The sequence below is a fragment of the Bufo bufo genome, chromosome 8 (genome assembly GCF_905171765.1).
Source record: "Bufo bufo chromosome 8, aBufBuf1.1, whole genome shotgun sequence".
NCBI classification, from domain to species: domain Eukaryota; kingdom Metazoa; phylum Chordata; class Amphibia; order Anura; family Bufonidae; genus Bufo; species Bufo bufo.
Window position 1 is genome coordinate 48382119 of NC_053396.1, and position 26305 is coordinate 48408423.

The 26305-nt window shown below is 42.1% G+C and overlaps 1 protein-coding gene across 1 annotated transcript in view; it reads left to right on the forward strand.

Moving 5' to 3' along the window:
• F8 (coagulation factor VIII) overlaps positions 1 to 26305 on the forward strand; it is a 419094-nt gene that overhangs the window by 103406 nt on the left and 289383 nt on the right. Inside the window, exons 4-6 of the mRNA XM_040442408.1 lie at positions 248 to 460; positions 10871 to 10942; positions 15214 to 15291. Of these exons, the coding sequence (XP_040298342.1) occupies positions 248 to 460; positions 10871 to 10942; positions 15214 to 15291 (363 nt within the window). The remainder of the gene's footprint in view (positions 1 to 247; positions 461 to 10870; positions 10943 to 15213; positions 15292 to 26305) is intronic.

Sequence of the window (26305 nt, forward strand, 5' to 3'; positions counted from 1 at the left end):
GGTGACTTGACAATTACCAACTCGATAGAAACGTTTTTTTTTATTCAAGAGTCCTTAGGTTCTGAAATTCAATGCCAATGTAGATGATCAGCTGAATATTTTTAAAATAATTAAATATCAATTGTTCTAACCAAAATCCATCAAAATAAGGGTCAATTTACATGGACCCTAAGTAATGTAGCTACAAGAATGATAAAACTTTATGAAAGATAGAGGCTTACTTTTTTTCCTATTTGTCTCTCTTTAGGTGCAGGATACAGTGATGGAACTGGCAAATTGGAGAAAGCAGATGATGCAGTTCCACCCGGACATACATACACTTACATTTGGAAAATTCCAGAAAACTATGGACCAGCTGAATCTGATCCTATCTGTTTAACCTCTGCGTATTACTCTCACAGTAACTCCTCCTATGATATTAATTCTGGATTAGTCGGAGCAATCCTTATCTGTAAACCAGGTACAATGAACATTTGTCATCAAGGTTTTGTCAATGATGTTTTGCTCTTCCTGGTAAAAATGAAAACTGTTGTGATTCAATCCATGCTATCAGAATCCATAGTTTTAACTCTTTAAAGGGAACCTGTCACCTGTGATTTTGTGTATAGAGCTGAGGACATGGGTTGCTAGATGGCCGCTAGCACATCCGGAATACCCAGGCCCCATAGCTCTGTGTGCTTTTATTGTGTAAAAAAAACGATTTGATACATATGCAAATTAACCTGAGATGAGTCAGAGATTGAAAATATGACTCTTCTCTAGTCACACAAGTAAGATATGACTCTTTTATGGTAATTTTCTTAAAAGGCGGGAAGTACAAAAATGCATAATACTTATTGAATTTGTCCGCAAATGAAATTAAAAGTGTCATTTATATGTTTAGGGCAACACAATGAACATTTAGAAACGCTCAGTGAGGGTAGCATAGTAGAGGTGACAGGTTCCCTTTAAGGACAAAGGCAATTTTGGCCTTAAAGGGGTTGTGTCACTTCAGCAAATGGCATTTATAATGTAGAGAAAGTTAATATAGGCCACCTACTAATATATAGTTATCATCCATATTGCTTCCTTTGCTAGCTTGATTCATTTTTCCATCACATTATACACTGCTTGATTCCATGGTTATGACCACCGTCCAATCCATCAGTAGTGGCCGTGCTTTAACACTGTAGGAAAAGACTCTGACCTATCTGGAGGCTGGGACTGTGGGAGTACACATAGGCTAGTGTTTTTTCCTATTTTTCCCTATGTGCAAGCATGGCCGCCACTGCTGGATTGCAGGATGGCCGTAACCATGGAAACACGCAGTGTATAATGTAATGGTAAAATGAATCCAGCCAGCAAAGGAAGCAATATGGATAATAACAATACATTAGTAAGTAGCTTGTGTTAACGACATAATAAATGCTATTTGCTGAAGTGAGACAACCTCTTTAAAGGGATTCTGTCACCAGGTTTCACCCCTGTCAGCTAAAAATATGCTGATGTTCAGGGCGTCTTCACGATTCCTAATGTGGGCTTATAAATGTCATCTGTGGGCTTATTTAGCTAAAAAACAGCTATTACTAACCTGTCAGTCAAACAAATAAGGTGCCCAAGGGGATGTTAATGGATGCAAGGTGCCGGCCGCACCCGCCGCCGTTCGTGCCCAGCGCCGCCTTTCCAGACTTCTGCGCCGCCTCCTAATCCTCTGTGCCGCCTCTCACTCTCCCTCCCCCTCCTTCTGCTGTAAGATCTTGCGCTTGCGCACAGGGCTCTGCCTGATGCGCCCGTGCGGACTTCTCCATTTTGCTTCTTCCAGTGAAGTGCGCATGCGCCGGTACTTCGCTCAACCCCTGTATGCGCAAGATCTTACAGCAGGAGGAGGGGGGAGGGAGGGAGAGCGAGAGGCGGCACAGAGGATTAGGAGGCGGCGCAGAAGTCTGGAAAGGCGGCGCTGGGCACGAACGGCGGCGGGTGCGGCCGGCACCTTGCATCCATTAACATCCCCTTGGGCACCTTATTTGTTTGACTGACAGGTTAGTAATAGCTGTTTTTTAGCCAAATAAGCCCACAGATGACATTTATAAGCCCACATTAGGAATCGTGAAGACGCCCTGAACATCAGCATATTTTTAGCTGACAGGGGTGAAACCTGGTGACAGAATCCCTTTAAGGACTAAGCCCCATTTTCAAAAACTCACTTTATGGGGAAATAACTTTAGAAAGCTTTTTTAGAAAGTAATTTGGAGAGTATGTTAGTGGCGAACTTGAGTTCATATGTTTTATTTATAAAAATAATAAATTACAGAAAATTTGGAAAAAAGAAATGTTTTTCTAAATTTGAATTTCTATGCTTTACACCCATAAATGACCCAATTTTAGAAACTACACCCCTCAAATTATTCAAAACAGATTTTAGAAACTTTGCTAACACTATAGGTGTTCCACAGGAATTGACATGGAGATGAAATATAAAAATGTGTTTTTTTGTTTTTTTTTGCCGAGTTTCTATTTTAATCCTGTAACACAGCAATGGTTAACAGCAAGCAAACCTCAATATTGATTACACTGATTCTGCCGTTTATGTAAACTTCCCATATAAAGTCATAAACTGCTGTATGGGCCCTCTGCAAGGCTCAGAAGGGAAGGAACACCATTTTGTTTTTGGAGGGCAGATTTTGCTGGAATGCTTTTGTGTCACGGCGCGGTGTGGGTTTATAACTCCACACCAACCACAAGAGGGAAGAGAAAAGGAACCAGGCCTGGAAACTAGGGAAAGGGGAAAAGGTCACCACCTAGTGAATCCCTAAACCGAGCCCTGACTAATATAAGTAAGTAAAGGAAAAAAAGAGAAGGCGTGAACTGCATGGGTATTCAGGGAAAGGTAGAGGGAGATTGGAAAATGGGGCACCAAGGGATAACCACAGAAATGGTGTTGGAGAATGAAAGTGTTGTTGAAAAGAAGAAACGGAGAAGTGAAGATATTATGGAAATAATAGGCAGCTCCCCAAACCAAAATAAAAGAGAGAAGTCGGTACCCACTTGTGAACTAATGTATAAATGAATAAAAATTTGTTGGTTGGCAGAGTATCTCGGGGTTCCTGATAATACCCAGGGGGCGCCACATAAACTCCAATATTTCCTATTGAGTTTTAGTAGATATCTCTATTGTATTAACAGATAGCATATGCTCTTGAGAAAGGGATTTATTTCACGAAACGCATCGAGCTGAAGCAATAAAAAACTTCCTCCTTACGTTGGAGCCCCGTTGTCATCCTTTTGGGGACCAGGAAGCCACTGTTACATCTTGCGAAGCTATCTCGGCGGGGAAGGTTAAGGTATAGGTGTCTTGAGCTTTATCCTATGCCCTCCTCCCCCGTGAAGTAAGTGCGACATTCTGTTAATACAATAGAGATATCTACTTAAACTCAATAGGAAATATTGGAGTTTATGTGGTGCCCCCTAGGTATTATCAGGAACCCTGAGATACTCTGCCAACCAACAAATTTTTATTCATTTATTCTACTATAAGTAAGAACAGACCTTGATGGTAGGAATGTTCATACGCTGGAACCTAGGGCCCTATCTGACCCTAAAGGGCCCTGGAAATCATGTCAGGACAAGAGATGACCTGTTCCTTCCCAGCTGAAGGAACAGGAGACTCCCTCAAGCCTAATACCAAAAGGTAGGGGAAAATCACGAACAAGAAATAAGGAAAAAGACACTTAAAGTATACAGACGAGCAGGAACTCAGAGGAGAATCAGACACCAGCTCTTCACAACCTGAAATGAGCTATTAATCGCATAGCATGATGGGTGAGGCCAGACTAAATAGAGGAGTTAGAATGACCACTTAAGCTACACCTGCGACCAGAGGTGTGGTCATACCCAGCAACAACACAGAAAAGTGAAAAAGAGAAGCTGTTAGATCACATCACGTGCAGCCAGTCTCATAGATCTTCTGACCCCTGTGACAGTAGAGACCGTGACAATTTGAAGAGACCCTGAGGTACATCTACAGTGGAAATCCCCAAAAAGTGACCCAATTTGGAAATTACACCAAGCAATTAATTTTTCAAAGAGCATAGGTGAATGTTTTGACCCCAAATCCTTTGCTAGAATTTAGAAACACTTATTCACACTATGAAAAAAATTCGCTTTTGGAGGGCAGGTTTTGCTAAAAATGGTTTTCAGGCGCCATGTCACATTTAAAGGGGTTGTCTCACTTCAGCAAGTCCCATTTATTATGTAGACAAAGTTAATAGAAGCCTCTTACTAATACAGTATATAGTCATTATCCATATTTCCTTCTTTGCTGGCTGAATTCATTTTTCTATCACATTATACACATTCCATGGTTACGACCACAATACAATCCATCAGTGGTGGTCATGCTTGCACACTATAGGAAAAAGCACCAGACTATTTGGTAGCCGGGAACATGGGAGCGTTTATAGGCCAGCTTTTTCCTATAGCGTGCAAGCTCGGCTGCTGGATTGCAGGATGGTCATAACCATGGAAACAAGTAGTGTGTAATGTGATGGAAAAATGAATCCAGCCAGCAAAGGAGACAATATGGAGAAACACAAATGTCTTGTATTAACTTCCTCTACATAATAAATACTATTTGCTGAAGTGAGACAATGCCCTTTAAATAGACCCTGAGGAACCCCTATAGTGGAAACCCTCAAAATGTGACCACATTTTGGAAACTAAGCCTTCAAGGAATTTATTGAGGGGTGTATTGAGCACTTTGAACCAACAGTTGTTTCACAGAATTTAGATAAACTTGGGCATGAAAATGTAAATTTTACTTTTTCCAATAAAATACTGCTTTAGCCCCAAAGTTTTCATTTACACAAGGGGTAACAGGGTAAAAAGCAGTTTATCTTGGTCTCATCAGACCACAGGACATGGTTCCAGTCATCCATGTCCTTAGTCTGCTTGTCTTTAGCAAACTGTTTGCTGGTTTTCTTTTGTATCATCTTTAGAAGAGACTTCCTTCTGGGATGACAGTCGTGCAGACCAATTTGACGCAGTGTGCGGTGTATGGTCTGAGTACTGATAGGCTAACCCCCCACCCCTTTAACCTCTACAGCAATTCTGGCAGCACTCATAAGTCTATTTTGAAAATACAACCTCTGGATATGATGCTGAGCACATGTACTCAACTACTTTCATCGACTATGGCGAGTTCTGTTCTGAGTGGAACCTGTCTTGTTAAACCGCTGTATGGTCTTGGCCACCGTGCTACAGCTCAGTTTCAGGGTGTTGGCAATCTTCTTCTAGCCTAGGCCAGGGATGGACAAACTGCGGCTTTCCAGGTGCTGTAAAACGACAAATCCCATCATGCCCTGCTGTAGGTTGATAGCTGTAGGCAGACTGGGCATACTGGGAGTTGTAGTTTTACAACAGCTGGAGATCCGCAGTTTGCCCATCCCTGGCCTAGGCCATCTTGTTGTTGAGCAATAATTATTTTTTTAGATCCTCAGAGAGTTCTTTGCCATGATATGCCATGTTGAACTTCCAGCGACCAGTATGAGAGAGCGTAAGATTGATAACACCAAATTTAATATGCCTGCTCCCCATTCACACCTGAGATCTTGTAACACTAACAAGTCACATGGACAGACCAAATTTACACTGTTATACAAGCTAGCATACCTAAAAAAAAAGAAAAAGAAAAGCAGCCAAACTAGAGACCAAGAGATTTATTGCTGAAGAGAGTAAAACTAACCCTAAAATGTTCTTCAATTATATAAATAGTAAAAAGTATAAATCTGAAGGTGTCTGCCCTTTACAGAGTAATGAGGGGGGAGTTGCAGAGAGCGATAAGTATAAAGCAAAACAATAAAATATTTTTTCTTCACTGTATTCACTGAGGAAAATAAATTGTCAGATAAAATGCAGAATGTAAAGTAAATTCCCCATTAAAAGTGCCCTGTCTGACCCAGGAAGAAGTACAGCGGCGCCTTAAAAAGATTAAAATCGCTGGGACCAGATGGCATACACACCCATATCCTAAGAGAATTAAGTAATATCATAGCCAGACCTTTACTTCTGATATTTAAGCACTCTGTACTGACAGGGAGTGTTTCACAGGATTGGTGCATAGCAAATGTGGTGCTAATATTCAAAAAGGGTCCAAAAACAGAGCGCAAAAACTATAGGGCGGTAAGTTTAATTTCTGTCGTGGGTAAACTGTTTGAAGGTTTTCTAAGAGATGCTGTCTTGGAGTACCTCAATAAAAATAAGCAAATAATGCCATATCATAATGGCTTCATGAGGAATCAGTCATGTCAAACTAATTTAATCAGTTTCTATGAGGAGGTAAGTTCTAGACTTGACCTCAGCAAATCAATGGATGACTTGACTTCTCCAAAGCATTTGATACTGTACCACATATAAGGGTAGTATATAAAATGAGAATGCTTGGACTGGGAAAAAATGTCTGTATGTGGGTAAGTAACTGGCTCAGTGATAGAAAACAGAGGGTGGTACATGCTCATATTGGGTCACTGTCACTAGTGGGGTACCACAGGGGTCAGTATTGGGCCCTATTCTCAATATATTTATTATATTAATGATCTTGTAGATACATTTTGCAGATGACCCTAAATGTAATGTAAGGTTATGGACATGGGAAAGAATAATGCTAGTCACCAGCACATACTCAATGGTAAAACACTGGGTAACACTGACATGGATATGAACCTAGGAATTTTAGTGAACAACAAACTAAGCTGTAGAAACCAGTGTCAGGCAGCTGCTGCCAAGGACAATAAGATAATGGGTTGCATCAAAAGGGGCATAGATGCCGTGATGAGTACATAGACCTGCCACTTTACAAATCACTAGTCAGACCACACATGGAGTACTGTGTACAGTTCTGGGCTCCTGTAAACAAGGTAGACATAGCAGAGCTGGAGAGGGTTCAGAGGAGGGCAACTAAAGTAATACCTGGAATGGGTGGACTACAGTACCCTGAAAGATTATCAAAATTAGGGTTATTCACTTTAGAAAAAAGACTACTGAGGGGAGATCTAATAACTATGTATAAATACAGTACAGACCAAAAGTTTGGACACACCTTCTCATTCAAAGAGTTTTCTTTATTTTCATGACTATGAAGGCATCAAAACTATGAATTAACACATGTGGAATTATAAACATAACAAACAAGTGTGAAACAACTGAAAATATGTAATATTCTAGGTTCTTCAAAGTAGCCACCTTTTGCTTTGATTACTGCTTTGCACACTCTTGGCATTCTCTTGATGAGCTTCAAGAGGTAGTCCCCTGAAATGGTCTTCCAACAGTCTTGAAGGAGTTCCCAGAGATGCTTAGCACTTGTTGGCCCTTTTGCCTTCACTCTGCGGTCCAGCTCACCCCAAACCATCTCGATTAGGTTCAGGTCCGGTGACTGTGGAGGCCAGGTCATCTGGCGCAGCACCCCATCACTCTCCTTCATGGTCAAATAGCCCTTACTTTCAAAGTTTTCCCAATTTTTCGGCTGACTGACTGACCTTCATTTCTTAAAGTAACGATGGCCACTCGTTTTTCTTTATTTAGCTGCTTTTTTCTTGCCATAATACAAATTCTAACAGTCTATTCAGTAGGACTATCAGCTGTGTATCCACCTGATTTCTCCTCAACGCAACTGATGGTCCCAACCCCATTTATAAGGCAAGAAATCCCACTTATTAAACCTGACAGGGCACACCTGTGAAGTGAAAACCATTTTAGGGGACTACCTCTTGAAGCTCATCAAGAGAATGCCAAGAGTGTGCAAAGCAGTAATCGAAGCAAAAGGTGGCTACTTTGAAGAACCTAGAATATGACATATTTTCAGTTGTTTCACACTTGTTTGTTATGAATATAATTCCACATGTGTTAATTCATAGTTTTGATGCCTTCAGTGTGAATCTACAATTTCCATAGTCATGAAAATAAAGAAAACTCTTTGAATGAGAAGGTGTGTCCAAACTTTTGATCTGTACTGTACATGTACAGCGCTGGTATCCTACGGGTTAATGACATAATATTTATTATAGTATATGCTATTAAAGAAAAAATAAATATGTCTTTCTGGGGACTTCAACCTGGGATATCTACATGCAAAGCCATTAATGTAACCTCCAAGCTATAACATTAGCACATGGTTTTTATATACTTAGAAGCTATCACATAGTACTGCGATCTGTATGATCATATATTGTGTCTGTGGATAAAGCAATAATATGTATATCAACTTTATGAGCAGATCTCAGTGTGGTGAAGCTATAGCACACTGTGCTTATAATACACATATATACAGTAGATATGTATAATCCAGGACACAGCTCTGTATACAGTGACTAATCAACTTTTTCAGGGGTCCCAGAAATACAGTGATTGTAGCTAATATGGAACTGCATACACACTTGAGAGAGGTGAATCAATGTATAAGCCATGTAAGATAGCGGAGGAGAGCAGACTTACAGTAAGATAATTTGGTTTGCAGATAACGTCACACATCATTTAAATTTGCCTCTTATCTAGGGCTTAATAAAACTTTAGAGGCTGAAAGGGGTTTTGAACACTGAAAGCCTGGACAGGGGGGGCAACAGCATTACCACTGAGCTACCAGCTTGCCTTGTATGAACTTGGGAGTTTTGTTCATCTATGTGATATAGCATACAAAACCACAGTAAACCTAAAATCGTTTGTGACCCTGACAAGTGAAGGAAGTCAGATATCAGCATCACACATCAGTGTCACACATCATTTAAATTTGCCTCTTATCTAGGGCTTAATAAAATGTAAAAAAAAAATTGAGGCTGAAAGGGGTTTTGAACACCAAAAGCCTAAACATAGGGCAACAGCATTACCACTGAGCTACCAGCTTGCCTTGTATGAGCTTGGGATCTTTGTTCAACTATGTGATGTAGCATACAAAACCACAGTAAACCTAAAATCGTTTGTGACACCGACAAGTGAAGGAAGTCAGATATCACCGTCACACATCATTTAAATTTGCCTCTTATTAGGGCTTAATAAAATGTAAACATTTTTTTAGCGGCTTAAAGTGGTTTTGAACACAGAAACACTGGGTATAAGGCAATTGCTTTACCACTGAGCTATCAGCTATGCACTCATAAAACACTGTAATGTGTTAGCTTACAGCATTTTAGGCACAGAGCTATAAGCTGAGCCATAGACGTATTTTGGTTGTGTGATTTAGCATACAAATACATAGTATATCTATAACTCATTCTAACTTTGACCCTAACCTATGAAGAGCATAGGTCAAACTCAGATGTCAGAGTCATGTGTCACCGTCAGGTGTCACCATCAGGTGTCAGGGTCAGGTGTCAGAGTCAGGTGTCAGAGTCAGGTGTCAGAGTCAGGTGTCAGAGTCAGGTGTCAGAGTCAGGTGTCAGAGTCAGGTGTCAGGGTCTTGTGTCAGGTGTCACATTGGCATTATTTTGATACTTGACTATGATATCTGACCATGTCCTAAAATGAACACTGTACAGGAGAAGGCAACTGCTCTGACAGTGGCCCGGGGGGATGAAGTACAGTGACTGCACCTAAGCCCCTTCTAAGCTAGGGCCTGAAGCAGCTGCTTCCCCTGCTTCCTTGATAGCTACGCCACTGCCCCACCCTGTGTATTGGTGTACTAATCACCTATATGCTGGTTTAATTAAATTGAAAGAACAGGTCAATGATCTCCAAAGAGAGTAAACTGCATATAATTCTTAATGCAATGATGACAATCTCGACAACAAATAATAATAAAACAGGTATAGGGATCCCTAGAGTAGGAGGCCTCAACTAGTGGATAAACATACAGAGGCACCATGAGTAGTGTTGATCGTGAATATTCTAATTGCGAACATCGGCACTTCGAGAATTCGTGAAGATGTAGAATATAGTGCTATATCTTCGTAATCGTGAATATTCTAGATTTTCTTTTCATCAGTAACCTCCCTTCTTGCTTGTGGGCCAATGAGAAGGCTGCAATGTCTTTGTCTGAGCTTAGCAACATCCCTAGCAACCAATAGAAAAGTTGCCTACCCCTTACTAGATAAGAACCTCCCCAGCAGCCATTTTCTGCAGTTTTTTGCAGTTCTGAGAGAGAAAGAGAGAGAGAGCAGTGTCATTGCTGTGTTCTGTGCTTTGCTGAGTGATCTGGATCCTTATTTAGATACATTAGATAGTTAGCTCATATATATAATACAGATAGTTAGTTGGAGATGGTTAACAAACTGGTTAGTTCATCTTTACTCTGTTAGGTAAGTTGGTGTATTGTTAGGCTACCTTCACACTTGCGGCAGGACGGATCCGACAGGCTGTTCACCCTGTCGGATCCGTCCTTCCGCTATTTCGCCGTGCCGCCAGACCGCCGCTCCGTCCTCATTGACTATAATGGGGACGGGGCGGAGCAGGACTTTTAGTCTGGAGGCCTTTCGCCGTGCACTGCCATGCTACGCCGGAGCTCCGCCCCCATCCCCGTTATAATCAATGGGGACGGAGCGGTGGTAGGGCGGCATGGCGAAATAGCGGAAGGACGGATCCGACAGGGTGAACAGCCTGTCCGATCCAACCTGCCGCAAGTGTGAAAGTAGCCTTACATCTACAGATAATACTGCCTTTCAATTCCAAAATCATCTAAATAATCTAATATCTGTAATCTGTGATATAATTGATGTCATGATTTGAGAAATATTTTCTTCCAACATTGATTGAGTGTCTAAAGCAGAGTCTCAAGTAGAAAATACAATATTTAAAGTGCCTGAAAATTTCATAACTTTATTAAAACATGTTGCATTGTGTGATACTAATGCTTTGCTTACCTGTACAACATTTTACCAAACTTATTATGTTTGTATTTTCAAATTCATAGGATCCCTTACAGAAGATGGACATCAATATGGAGCCCAGGAAAAAATAATTGCTCTTGCAGTGTTTGATGAAGGTACAACTATTAATCTAAAAAAAAAAACACTATACATTTCCTTAGTATGAGGACATAAACTCTAGTTTAAAGGAGTTATCTGGTTTACAAGATGCTTCTTTTTCCCTGAAAAGGCAGTGCAGAGATATTGAGAACAAGCTGCAATAGCCAGACATCACTCTGTGCAGGCCACTTTCTCTGCCTGTGATGACCAGAACAAGGAGTCATTATGCTATGACTATTCTGATGCTTATGGACTGGCTTACATGCAGCCTCACTAAAACATTATTTACTAAGGCATACAGAACTGTTAACTATCAACTTAAGGGACTGGTTGTACTGACACCTCATAGATGGGATATTCATCAATGGGCCCTCACTTTTTGCTGTGGGGCTGGGGTGGGATTCTAATTTTTAACAACAGGTTTCCTACTCAACAGCGGACACGCGGCGTCACAACAAATATTTACATATACATACATCATATATGCAACACACATAAACATAAATACACCATATATACACTACACACACATACTGCCCAACTTTTAAAAAGCCTGAGGAGCTAACGGTACACCTGAGGACAGCGATACAGATGAATATATTTTTTTCCATTTCCGTTCAGTTTTTTTGCGTTCCGTATACGGTCCGTATACGGAACAATTCATTTCAATGGATCTGCAAAAAAAACCCGAAGGTACTCCATTCCGTTTCCTTATTTCTGTTCCGTTTAAAGATAAAACATGTCCTATTATTGTCCTGATAACAGACAAGGATAGTACTGTTATATCAGGGGCCAGCTGTTCCGTTCTGCAAAAAACGGAATGCGCACGAATGTCATCTGTATTTTTTGCGGATCTGTTTTTTGCAGACCGCAAAATACTGAAAAAGCCATATGGTCGTGTGCATTAGCCCTAAAGATGAGGGATTCCACAATGGAAGCGCTCATCTCCCACTGACCCGCCTCCGCTAGTGCACCGGATCGGGACTCAGCCGGTAACACGGTTCTCCGATCCGGATATGGAGAACTGGAGGGAACCGGCTAAATCCCAGACCTGCGCTTGCCCTAAACTTATATAAGTATATCTAGTACCATTAATTTGGACACTACATCCACTTTACCGTGGGATATTTGATGACCCGACCTCTCAGGATGTTCTAATAATAAATTCACTCACAACAAAAAAATGTTTTAATAACACATATATATAAATAATAAAAAAACACTAAAATATGCAAAATAGATAAATTACCAGCACTTGATAGCCTGTCTCCATCTCCCTTTTAGTCTTACCGCAAAAAAAATGCACCAATACTGACACATCTTTATTTGCCAATTAACATAGCCAAGACATTACTAACTCAAATGTATTGTATCTGACACCTAGCAAGCCCCCTTTGTAACATTCTCTCATTCTTACATGGTTTTAAAACCATATCCTTATCAATTACATGAACCCCCTTTACTGCACGTGATTTGGGTCTTTTCTAATCATCATATATACAGTATATGCATATTTCCATATATCAAGTTTGTTCCTGGGAATGATTTCAACTTCTATTTTTTATGTATGCATTACGGAGGATCTATTCCTGACATGGATGATCCACTCCATGTTTTTAGAGATACTCCAGTTTTTTGGGGATACCCCTCCCCTTAGAAATATATACTCCTATATAAGTTCCATAGAAGCCATATACTGCAGACCACTGAGGAAGAGGCATTGAGCCTTGAAACGCGTTTGGTTTCTCTGCAGTACAAACAGCTTCCTATGTATCCAAGCGACCCCTGAGGAAAGACCGGCCATCGCGCACAAGTCCTGCTGCCTTATGTAACATACCAGCCGCTCGCTACAAAGAATCCTTAACCAGAGAATTTAAGTAACTCACCGAAGCTCCCGCCCACAGGGGTACAGGGGAATCCCCCGGTGGGCCCCTGCACAAGGTGGGTCCCTAGTCTCCCACCCCCTGCACAAGTGGCACATAACACATTAGATTTAGTACACTACATACATATATTCAATGTACAGCACCTCAACCAGCTTATGTTCATATAAAAAACTTGTTAGATTATTTATTATATTTGAATGTATCCGTACGGTGGGCCCCCAAAATAAATTTTACTGGTGGTCCCTAGGTACCCCAGTCCGACACTGACTACAAGTATCAATATACTGCAGACTATTACAAACGTTAAACAGACCATTTCAACTTACTAGAAAATAGTTGATCTGTTATATGAAAACTCAGATTGTTCCTACTGGATCGCTGCAATTAAAGGAAAGCTCCTCTCAACACACACAATTGCACATCAGCTGTAAGGGAGAGCCGAAGCGATTTCATATCAGCACACTGAATCACTTATCTATTAAGCAGCGAGTACGGTCTTACAGTATCAGTAGCTCTAATTCAACTGCTCCCTCTACTGGACACCAACGGCACCAACAACAAATGCCCCATATTATCATTGCTGTTTTATTTTTATAATATTATCATTGCTGCTTTATTTTTATAACAATATTTTTATAATATTATTTTTACAATATTATTTTTCATTTTAATGGACTCTCTTTTTTAACATTTTCTCCTTCCTGATTGATTACATTTTTATTTATATTTTTTTCAAGTTGATCAACTGTCAGTACGTTTTTGATACCTTTTTATAAATTTTTCCTTGCTTGATTTGTAAACATAATAAATTATTAATAGCAACACGATCTTTGTGGTCTTTACATAAAACCTGAGATATACTGAGTGCCTCCCAAACCCAAAAACTACCATTACCTATTGTCTTTTGCGACACAGGAGTGAGTCGCTGGGTACAGCACCTTGCCATTTGTTTACAGTTTGGTGTAGCCACTGATCCAGTTAATTTATGTTCCCACCTATGCTAATTGATGACACTTGCCCAGGGGTGGGATTCTAATTTTTAACAGCAGGTATCCTACTCAACAGCAGACACGTGGCGTCACGACACATATTTACATATACATACATCATATATGCAACACACATACACATAAATACACCATATACATGGTACAAATACATAAATACACCATATATACACTACACACACATACTGCCCAACTTTTATAAAGCCTGAGGAGCTAAACGTACACCTGAGGACAGTGATACAGATGAATATAAGGCCTCATGAATATAAGGCCTCATGCACGTTTTCTTTTTTCCCGTTTACATTCCATTTTTTTGCATTCCGTATATGGAACCATTTATTTCAGTAGATTCGCAAAATAAAAACGGAAGGTACTCCGCATGCCTTCCGTTTCCATATTTCCGTTCCATTCAAAGATAGAACATGTCCTATTATTGTCCACATAACAGACAAGGATAGTACTGTTCTATCAGGGGCCAGCAGTTCCGTTGCGCAAAAAACGGAATGCACACGGACGTCATCCGTGTTTTTTGAGGATCCGGTTTTTGCGGACTGCAAAATACTGAAAAAGCCATATGGTCGTGTGCATGAGCAAAAAAAGATGAGGGATTCCACAATGGAAGCACTCATCTCCCACTGCCCCGCAGCCGCCAGAGCACCGGATCGGGACTCAGCCGGTAAAAAGGTTTTCCGATCCGGATATGGAGAACTGGAGGGAACCGGCTGAATCCCCTGCCTGCGCTTGCCCTAAACTTATATAAGTCAGTAGTGTAGACTGGGATGGAGAAGTATATTTACTTTTGTTTTCATAATTTTAGTTTTCTAGTAAAACAGTTCTTTATGCTTCTATGTGAACCTGGAATTCACACACTCTGTATGAGTCATAAAGAACTACTACATACTGTGTGCCAACAATACTAAAAACTATGAAGAAAAAAATGTACATAAAACACTGCATACTGTCGGTAGAGAAATAGTAGCTGTACTAGTTATTGTCTTCCTGCATAGTTAGGTGCCTAAGTGTAAGTGCATTTATGATGGAGTTCTGCATCTGACCGGGAGCACATCGGAAAAGCACATAGCAAAATGAGACAAACATTTAGACAAAAGGCATTTTATTCAAAATCTGATGTGGTTTAGTTACTAATAATGGCCAGGCAGAGTTTAGGCTTATACATAAAGCTGGGTGCTCTGAAGGATAAAATGTTAAAGCTACAAACCTGACTGATTTGTTTCTAACCAAGCTCCTACTGGGCGAACACATATTGCTGCATATATTGTAAGAAGGCAAACAACATCATTATAATAACTTTTATCTTTCTTAGATATAGATCTAGCACCTCACACTATCAACCCAATAATAGAAATTAACTTTAAAAATTGTTTTTTCAAATAGGTCACAGCCACTATTCACATGATGCAAAAGTTGAGCCAATACATACGATTAATGGACATATAAATGGCTCCATTCCAGGTAAATAAAAAATAATGTGCAGAATAACACATGTTTGCAATCACCTTATTCTTGTCAATCTTTTCTTACAATTCTTGAAATTTAGCACTGAGTCTATTTGTTGACATTCACTTCTTAAGTATAAAAATACCTTCAATCGACATTGGCTATGTGGTCAGAAAATGCAATGGGAACCACACCGATCAGATGTTTGAGAAGGCACCAGTGCGCGCCACGGCCTTCTCGCAACTCACCAAGTGCATCTCTGTACATTTAATAGTGGCTGTGCTTGGAATCATGCTCAGCCTCTTTCACTTCTATGGGACTGAGCTACTGCAAGTGGTGCTGCCTTCTTAAACAGCTGATCAGTGGGGGTCCCAGGTGTTGCACCCTGTAAAACATTATATGCGAGGGCCTGCTGGTGAGCTGACCCTGTAAAACATTATATGCGAGGGTCTGCAGGTGAGATGACCCTGTAAAAGATTGTAGGTGAGGGCCTGCTGGTGAGCTGACCCTGTAAAACATTATATGTGAGGTACTGCAGGAGAGCTGACCCTGTAAAACATTATATGTGAGGGCCTGCAGGTGAGCTGACCCTGTAAAAGATTGTAGGTGAGGGCCTGCAGGTGAGCTGACGCTGTAAAACATTATATGCGAGGGCCTGCAGGTAAGCTGATCCTGTAAAAAATTATATGCAAGGGCATTTATGCGAGGGCATTTTATGCGAGGGCATTATATGCGACGAATAAGCATGTTGATATGATGGAAGAGGAGGAGGAGGATGAGAAAAGGAAGATTCAACCATATACCCTTTTTTGTGGTGGAAGGGGTGCATGGGAATACAGTGTATTCAGTACATTATAAACAACACATTTAAAGTACCTTTATGTTCATCAGCTTTCCTCTGGCGGAGTCGAGAAGTCATGGTCAATCCAGGCCTTGTTCATATTTATAAGAGTCAATCATGTCAGCATTTTCAGTTGACAGGTGGCTACTCTTATCTGTTATAATGCCACCAGCAGCACTAAATACCCGCTCAGACAAAATGCTGGTGGCAGGGCAGGCCAGCACCTCCAAGAGCGTAGAGCGCCAGTTCGTGCCACGTGTCCAGCTTGGACACCCAATAGTTGTAAGGCACGGAGGGATCATTGAGGATGCTGACACGGTCTGCTATGTACTCCTTTACCATCTTCCAAAATGTTTCCCTCCTTGTGACACTAGGCTGCGCATCAGGGTGAGGGTGCTGACGGGGTGTCATGAAACTGTCCCAGACTTTGGAGAGTGTTGCCCTGCCTCTGTTGGAACTGCTGTGTGTTCCCCTTGTCTCCCCTCCTCGGTTGCCCAAGGAACTACGGACTCTGCTGCCAGCGTTGTCAGATGAAACTTTTTGGAGCAATTTTTCAACAAGGACCTTCTGGTATTGCACCGTTTTGCTTGTCCTCTCGACCAGAGGAATGAGAGATGAGAAGTTCTCTTTGTAGCGGGGGTCGAGAAGGGTGAACAACCAGTAATCCGTGTTGTCTAAAATGCGTATAACGCGTGGGTCGTGGGAAAGATAGCCTAACATGAAGTCAGCCATGTGTGCCAGAGTAACAACAGGCAAGACTTCGCTGTCGTCATCAGGAAGATGATAAAGATAAACCACCACACTCGTTATTGTAAGTTGAATCAATTGTACTTATTAATCATCAATCCATCCAGGAATAGATAATATATAAACTGCCCAACGTTTCGGTCCTATCACAGGACCTTGCTCACGGCCTTAGTTTCTAGTAGCATGTTTCCTGATGCCATCCAGCAGGAAACATGCTACTAGAAACTAGTTGGGGTTATCATATTACCCCAACTACCATTGAGTGCTGTCCAACAAAACTCTTGTCATCAGGAAGAGGACTCTCAATCTCCTCATCCTCTTCCTCCTCTTATGCCCACCAATGCAGAACAGATGGAATTAAACTTCCATGGGAACTACCCTCTGTAGCGGAGGCAACCGTCTTCTCCCTCGCTTCATCGCCCAATTCACGCTGAGAAGACGAACTGAGGGTGTTCTGGCTATCACCCTGTGTAATGTCTTCCCCCATTTCCACCTCTTCCACATGCTAAGCGTCGTCCTTAATTGTGAGCAGCAAGTGTTTGAGTAGACACAGAAGTGGGATGGTAACGCTGTTATCAGCGTAATCGCCGCTTACCATCTATATTGATTCCTCAAAGTTTCTTAAAACCTCACAGAGGTCAGACATCCATACCCACTCCTCACTTGTGAATAGCAGAAGCTGACTGGAAAGGCGACGACCATGTTGCAGCTGGTATTCCACAACTGCCCTCTGCTGCTCACAAAGCCTGGCCAACATGTGGTATGTGGAGTTCCAGTGCATGCTCACGTCGCACAACAGGCAGTGAGCTGGCAATTTCCAGCGCTGCTGCAACATTGACAGACCAGCTGAAGCTTTCGATGACTTGCGGAAATGGGCACACTCGCGGCGCACCTTCACCAGTAGCTCAGGCAAATTGGGGTAGGTTTTGAGAAACCGCTAAACCACTAAGTTTAAGACGTGGGCTAGGCATGGGATGTGTGTGAGCTTGCCGAGCTCCAAAGCCACCACCAAGTTACGGCCATTATCAGACACAACCATGCCTGGTTCTAGGTTGAGTGGTGAAAGCCACACCTCAGTCTAGTCTTTTATCCCCTGCCACAGCTCTGCGGCGGTGTGCTGTTTGTCCCCTAAGCATATAAGCTTCAGCACGGCCTGTTGCCGCTTCCCCACTGCAGTGCTACACTGCTTCCAGCTACCGACTGATGGCTGACTGGTTCTGCACGTGGATAATTCGGAGGTGGAAGTGAGTGGAGGAGGAGCCGGAGGAGGAGAAGTGGGGGTTTGAGCCACTAATGTAGGTGCTGGTGGAAACCCTGATCGAAGTAGTGTGCCGGCAATCCTTGGTGTCAGTAGCACCAGTGCCATCCCAGGGTACGACTCGCTCCTGGCCTCCACAACATTCGCCAAATGTGTGCCGTCAGGGAAATGTAGCGTCCCTGGCCAAATGCACTTGTCCATGTGTTGGTGGTTAAGTGGACTTTCCCAGTAACTGCATTGATCAGTGCACATGTGATGTTACGGGACACATATTGGTGTCAGGTGGGCACGGCACACCTTTAAAAATAGTGGCGGCTGGGGACTGCGTAACGCAGGACAGCCGCCGGCATCAGGCTGCGGAAGGCCTCAGTGTCCACAAGCCTAAATGGCAACATTTCCAGGGCCAGTAATTTGGAAAGCTGCACTTTTAGTGCTATTGCCTGTGAGTGGGTGGCTGGGTATTTGCACTTGCATTCAAAGGCCTGGGGTAAGGACATTTAGATGCTGCGCTGGAACACAGAAGTGGATGTGGTCGCTGATGGTGCTTGTGAAGGTCCATATTCAGGGCGGGAGGCATCCGGGCCTGCGTCTTCGACAGGGGATTGGCCAGCACATAACACAGGGGAAGAGGAGGCAGTAGTGTGACCCGCAGACACAGATTGTGGACCCAGGCGTTCGTCCCACTTATTACGGTGCTTGGATGCCATGTGGCAGATAGTACATAGTACATAACAGTACATAAGGCCGAAAAAAGACATTTGTCCATCCAGTTCGGCCTGTCATCCTACAAGTTGATCCAGAGGAAGGCCAAAAAAAACCCTGTGAGGTAGAAGCCAATTTTCCCCACTTTAGGGGAATAAAAAATTCCTTCCCGACTCCAATCAGGCAATCGGAATAACTCCCTGGATCAACGACCCCTCTCTAGTAGCTATAGCCTGTAATATTATTACGCTCCAGAAATACATCCAGGCCCCTCTTGAATTCCTTTATTGTACTCACCATCACCACCTCCTCAGGCAGAGAGTTCCATAGTCTCACTGCTCTTACAGTAAAGAATCCTTTTCTATGTTTGTGTACAAACCTTCTTTCCTCCAGATGCAGAGGATGTCCCCTCATCACAGTCACAGTCCTGTGGATAAATAGATGATGGGATAGGTCTCTGTACTGACCCCTGATATATTTATACATATTAATTAGATCTCCCCTCAGTCGTCTTTTTTCTAAAGTGAATAACCCTAATTTTGATAATCTTTCAGGGTACTGTAGTTGCCCCATTCCAGTTATTACTTTAGTTGCCCTCCTCTGGACCCTCTCCAGCTCTGCTATCTCTGCCTTGTTTACAGGAGCCCAGAACTGTACACAGTACTCCATGTGTGGTCTGACTAGCGATTTGTAAAGTGGTAGGACTATGTCTTATCACGGACATCTATGCCCCTTCTGATGCAGCCCATTATCTTATTGGCCTTGGCAGCAGCTGCCTGACACTGGTTTTTGCAGCTTAGTTTGCTGTTTATTAAAATTCCTAGATCCTTTTCCATGTCAGTGTTACCGAGTATTTTATCATTTAGTATGTACGGGTGACTTGCATTATTCCTTCCCATGTGCATAACTTTACATTTGTCAGTGTTAAACCTCATCTGCCACTTATCTGCCCAAGCCTCCAATCTATCCAGATCCCTCTGTAGTAGTATACTGTCCTCTTCAGTGTAAATTACTTTACACAGTTTAGTGTCATCTGCGAAAATTGATACTTTACTATGCAAGCCTTCTACAAGATCATTAATAAATATATTGAAGAGAATAGGGCCCAATACTGACCCCTGAGGTACCCCACTAGTGACAGTGACCCAATCTCAGTGTGTACCGTTAATAACCACCCTCTGTTTTCTATCATTGAGCCAGTTACTTACCCACTTACAGACGTTTTCTCCCAGTCCGAGCATTCTCATTTTATATACTAACCTTTTATGTGGTACAGTGTCAAATGCTTTGGAGAAGCCCAGATATACGACATCCATTGATTCGCCGCTGTCAAGTCTAGAACTTACCTCCTCATAGAAACTGATTAAATTAGTTTGGCATGACCGATCCCTCACAAAGCCATGCTGATATGGCGTTATTTGCTTATTTCCCTTGAGATGCTCTAAGATAGCATCTCTCAGAAAACCTTCAAACAGTTTACCCACAACAGATGTTAAACTTACCGGACTATAGTTTCCAGGCTCTGTTTTTGGACCCTTTTTGAATATTGGCACCACATTTGCCATGCGCCAATCCTGTGGGACATTCCCTGTCAGTATAGAGTCCGCAAATATCAGAAATAAGGGTCTGGCTATGACATTACTTAATTCCCTTAGGATACGGGGGTGTATGCCATCCGGTCCTGGCGATTTGTCTATTTTGATATTTTTAAGTCGCTGATGTACTTCTTCCTGGGTCAGACAGGACACTTTTAATGGGGAATTTATTTTTACATTCTGCATGTCATCTGACAGTTTATTTTCCTCAGTGAATACATTGGAGAAAAAAATATGTAACAGCTTTGCTTTCTCCTCGTCGTTCTCTGCGACTTCCCCCTCATTACTCTTTAAAGGGCCGACACCTTCAGATTTATACTGTTTAACATTTATATAGTTGAAGAACATTTTAGGGTTAGTTTTACTCTCTTTGGCAATTAATCTCTCGGTCTCTAGTTTGGCCGCTTATTTGTTTTTTACATGTTCTATTTTTTTCCTTATAATTTTTCAGTGCTTCCATGCTACCCTCCTGTTTTAGTGATTTATATGCTTTCTTTTTGTCATTTATTGCTTTCTTTACAGTTCTATTTATCCACATTGGTTTCTTTTTGTTCCTTAACCTTTTATTCCCATACGGTATGTACCTCTCACAATGAGATTTTAGGATGTTTTTAAAGATATCCCATTTTGTGGCTGTATTTTTATTTTTGAGGACTTTGTCCCAGTTAGTTAGGCCTATGGCCTCTCTTAGTTGGCTAAATTTAGCTTTTTTGAAGTTTGGTATTTTTGTTCCTCCCTGTAGAAATGCTCTTTTGAATGATAATTGGAAGGTTATTACTTTATGGTCACTATTTCCCAGGTGTCCACCAACCTGCATGTCTGTTGTTCTGTCAGGCCTATTGGTTAATACTAAGTCCAGTATGGGCGTCCCTCTAGTCTGGTCCTGAATTAGTTGGGAGAGGTAATTGTCTTTGGTTATTGCCAAGAACCTGTTTCCCTTATGAGATATACAAGATTCAGTTTCCCAGTCTATATCTGGGTAGTTGAAGTCCCCCATAATAACCACCTCATTATGATTTGCCGCCTCGTCTATCTCGTTTAGTAGTAGATTTTCTGTGGACTCTCGTATATTAGGCGGTTTATAGCAAACTCCTATTAGTAATTAATTGTTGTTTTTAGCTCCATGTATCTCTACCCACAGTGACTCCACATGTTCATGTCCCTCACTTATATCTTCACGGAGTGTCTTCCGCACTTCCCTCAAAAATGCGCCATACTGCGCAACACCTAACCCTTGGCAAGGGAGATTTCCACAAGGGGGTGCTCCGGGGAACAGTTGCAGGCCTGTTTGGTGCAGCCCGCCTTCTCCCTTTTGCCACCCCACTGCCTCTTCCAGCCTGTTGCGGTGCTGCAGATCCCTCCCCCTCTGTACTGCTGTCCTCGCTCGCTTTCCACCTTCCCAGGTTGGGTCAATGACTACATCGTCCACCACCTCCTCTTCCACTTTCTCACTCTGGTCATCCTCCTGACTTGTTGATCTAACCACAACCTCAGTGATTGAAAGCTGTGTCTCATCATCTTCATCAACCTCTTGAGACAGTAATTGCCGTTTACTTATTGTCAACTGTGTTTCATCATCATCCACCATCTTCACGGAGTGTCTTCCGCACTTCCCTCAAAAAAGCGCCATACTGCGGAACACCTAACCCTTGGCAAGGGAGATTTCCACAAGGGGGTGCTCCGGGGAACAGTTGCGGGCCTGTTTGGTGCAGCCCGCCTTCTCCCTTTTGCCACCCCACTGCCTCTTCCAGCCTGTTGCGGTGCTGCAGATCCCTCCCCCTCTGTACTGCTGTCCTCGCTCGCTTTCCACCTTCCCAGGTTGGGTCAATGACTACATCGTCCACCACCTCCTCTTCCACTTTCTCACTCTGGTCATCCTCCTGACTTGTTGATCTAACCACAACCTCAGTGATTGAAAACTGTGTCTCATCATCTTCATCAACCTCTTGAGACAGTAATTGCCGTTTACTTATTGTCAACTGTGTTTCATCATCATCCACCTCATTAAACAGTAATTGCCATTCCCCACCGTCATTTTCTTGTGACTGTGGATGCTCAAGAGTTTGGGAATCAGGGCACAAGATCTGTCTCTCTTCAAGGTGCTTAACCGACTGGAGGCATTATCTTCTGCAATCCAACCGACCACCTGGTCGCACTGGTCTGACTTCAAGAGTGGTGTCCTGCGCCGGCCTGCATACTGGGACATGAAGCTAGGTATCGTGGATAATTGTTTTTCTTGTGCTCTGGCAGCAGGCACAGTTTTAACGCGCCCAGAGCCACAGCCTCTGCGTGCACCATTAGCATCACGGCCGCTTCCCCGTCCCTTACTGCTCGCCGCCTTCATATTAAAGGTTATATATGCTTGAAAGTATGTCACACGTACAGTAGCATAGGATTTGGAAGTGTATGCTCAAACAAATTTAAAAAGGTATTTGGGATTTTGAAAAGTCACACAGGAGATATCCCGCAGAAAATGTCAATGCTGTCACCAGAGGCTTATAAAGGTACTACCGGTAATGTCTCTGTCTGCAGCGTCTACGGAAGAAGTACACTGTATGTCACAGATAAATTTTTTAAGCGCACACGTTACACTGCAGATGTGGCACTGGTAATGTCACTGTCCGCAGCGGACACAGTCTACAGATAAAGTACACTGGATGTCAGATATTTTTGGGATGCGCACACTTTTCACTGGAGATGTGGCGCAGTTAATGTCGCTGTCTGCAGCAGCCTAACTATTGCACGCTATTTAGCACAGGATGCGCTAAAAATAGATATTGCTGCCACACACTATAGTCCTTAAAAATAATTTTTGGGTCTGTAAAGTTTTAGCAATTTAGCGCAGGTTGCACTAAATATATATATTGCTGCTGCCACACACAACAATAGTCCTTAAAAGGACTTTTGTGTCTCTAAAAAGTTTTTCTAATAAATATATTCCTATATCACTCCCTACACTGCCTTTCCCTTTCTCAGCACAGCTCTCCCTGACTAAGACTGAGACGAACATGAGTCATCGGGTGCTATATAACACCCGATTACAGTGATTGGCTGGCCGAAACACGTCATGCCAGTAACCAACATGGCTACGGAAATACAGTGAGGGCAATACTTACCTGCATGTTTATTGGCTGCATAGCAGCCAAGAAACGTGCGGGGAGGAGACTCGAGCATTGCGCTCGAGCACATGCGGCATTCGGCCGAATACCGCCATGTGCCAAGTAGTGATGAGCGGGAGGTGCCATATTCGATTTCGCGATATTTCGCGAATATTCGATTGAATATTCGTATTATATTCGTCGAAATCGAATATTCGTAATTATTTCATTTATCGCGAATAATATGCGATTAAATTAATAGTACAATTTATTTTTTAATTTAATTTTTTGTATAAGGCAACGTTCCTATGACTATGGCTAGGCTAATATGTGTATTTTACGAATATTCTTAATATTGCTCTAACTTAGTCTTTTAGAATATTCGTAATATTCTAAAAGATGAAGTTAGAGCAATATTACGAATTTTCGTAAAATACACATATAGATTGTAATTTAGCTAATATAGTGCTATAATCCTTTTTTTTTCTCAAATTTTTTTCCCTCTTCTGAACTTCAGTTTTGGAAAATATGTACACTATTAAAAAAATTACTATAGCAGAATATTAGCTAAATTACAATCTATATGTGTATTTTAAGAATATTCTTAATATTGCTCTAACTTCGTCTTTTAGAATATTCGTAATATTCTAAAAGACGGAGTTAGAGCAATATTACGAATATTCTAAAAGACGAAGTTAGAGCAATATTAAGAATATACGTAAAATACACATATAGATTGTTATTTAGCTAATATACTGCTAAAGTAATTTTTTTAATAGTGTACATATTTTCCAAAACTGAAGTTCAGAAGAGGCAAAAAAAATTAGACAAAAAAAAAAGGATTATAGCACTATATTAGCTAAATTACAATCTATGTGTATTTTACGAATATTCTTAATATTGCTCTAACTTCGTCTTTTAGAATATTCGTAATATTGCTCTAACTCCGTCTTTTAGAATATTAGGAATATTCTAAAAGACGAAGTTAGAGCAATATTAAGAATATTCTAAAATACGAAGTTAGAGCAATAATATTCCACTTTGGCATACTGCTCCCCCACAAGCGTCCCCGTCACCATGGGAACGCCTGTGGGTTAGAATATACCATCGGATCTGAGGTTTTACGATCTCAGGGAAAACTCGAATCCGGTGGTATTTTCTAACCCACAGGCGTTCCCATAGTGACGGGGACGCTTGTCGGGGTGTTTGTTGTATGCTGAAGTTGATTAAATAACGATTTTGTCAAGCGCTCGGGCACACATATTAACCATTACGATTTTTCTGTTGTAATATTCGTGAACTCGAATATTATAACCGAGATTATTGGTTTTGATTAGAATAGGATGAATATTCTAAAATTGAATATACAGCAATATATTCTTTATTTCAAATATTCCGGTGTCACGGATGGTGTACAGGAAACAAGACAATGCAAAATAATCTATGACTCACTGGATCCACAACTGAGGAACAAAAGGGAGACCCCTGCATGAGACCTGGCACACTCTCCCTGACTGCTCAGCCTATGCGAACACCCCAAAGGTGGATGGTCGCATATCCACGTACCTCGACTATCTAACGCCTGAAGACCCTACAATAGTTAGGGGACACGACCACCGGCTCCCTACACTAGACACGCAGGGAGTCAGGGTCTCCTAAGGTCCAGCAAACAGAAAATCACAAATAAATATACAGCACTTATCTTGCAGAAGACTGGGATATAGGAACAGCATGCACACACACTCCAGGAAGTTGTATAAGCCGCACACTACTGCATTATGGGGAGGAATTTAAAGGGAAGCAATCAGTCCAACTGCATGACAGCTGAGAGAGGCTAACGAGATGAGGAACTGAAACCAAAACAAAGAAAACTCAAGGAGGAGGTTCTGAAAGGCTTCTGTCAGAGCTTCTCAGCTGTCTGGTTGTGACAGTACCCCTCCCTCTACGAGTGGACTCCGGACACTCAGGGCCCACCTTCTCAGGATGGGACCTATGGAAAGCCCTGATGAGACGAGTGGCCTTAATGTCCGTCACTGGGACCCACATCCTCTCCTCAGGACCATAACCCTCCCAATGAACGAGGTACTGGAGAGAACCGCGGACAAGACGAGAATCCACAATCCTAGAGACCTGAAATTCAAGATTCCTATCAACCATAATCGGAGGAGGAGGCAAAGGCGAGGGTACAATGGGTTGAACATAAGGTTTCAATAAGGACTTATGAAAAACATTATGGATCTTCCAAGTCTGAGGAAGATCAAGACGGTAGGCAACAGGATTGATGACAGACAGGATCTTGTAAGGCCCAATAAACCTAGGACCCAACTTCCAGGAGGGAACCTTCAATTTGATATTCTTGGTAGACAACCACACCAGATCACCAACATTCAGGTCCGGACCAGGCACACGTCTCTTATCTGCCACACGCTTATATCTCTCACTCATGCTCTTTAGATTATCCAGAATCTTTTTCCAAATAGATGACAAAGACGAGGAGAATCTGTCCTCATCAGGTAAACCAGAAGACCCCTCTCCCGAGAAAGTCCCAAACTGCGGATGAAACCCATATGCACCAAAAAATTGTGACTTATCAGAGGACTCCTGACGACGGTTATTTAAAGCAAACTCAGCAAGGGACAAAAAAGAACACCAATCCTCCTGATTCTCCGCCACAAAACAGCGCAGATATGTCTCCAGATTCTGATTGACGCGCTCCGTCTGGCCCTTCGACTGCGGGTGGAAAGCAGAAGAGAATGACAACCGAACCCCCAAGCGAGAACAGAAAGCC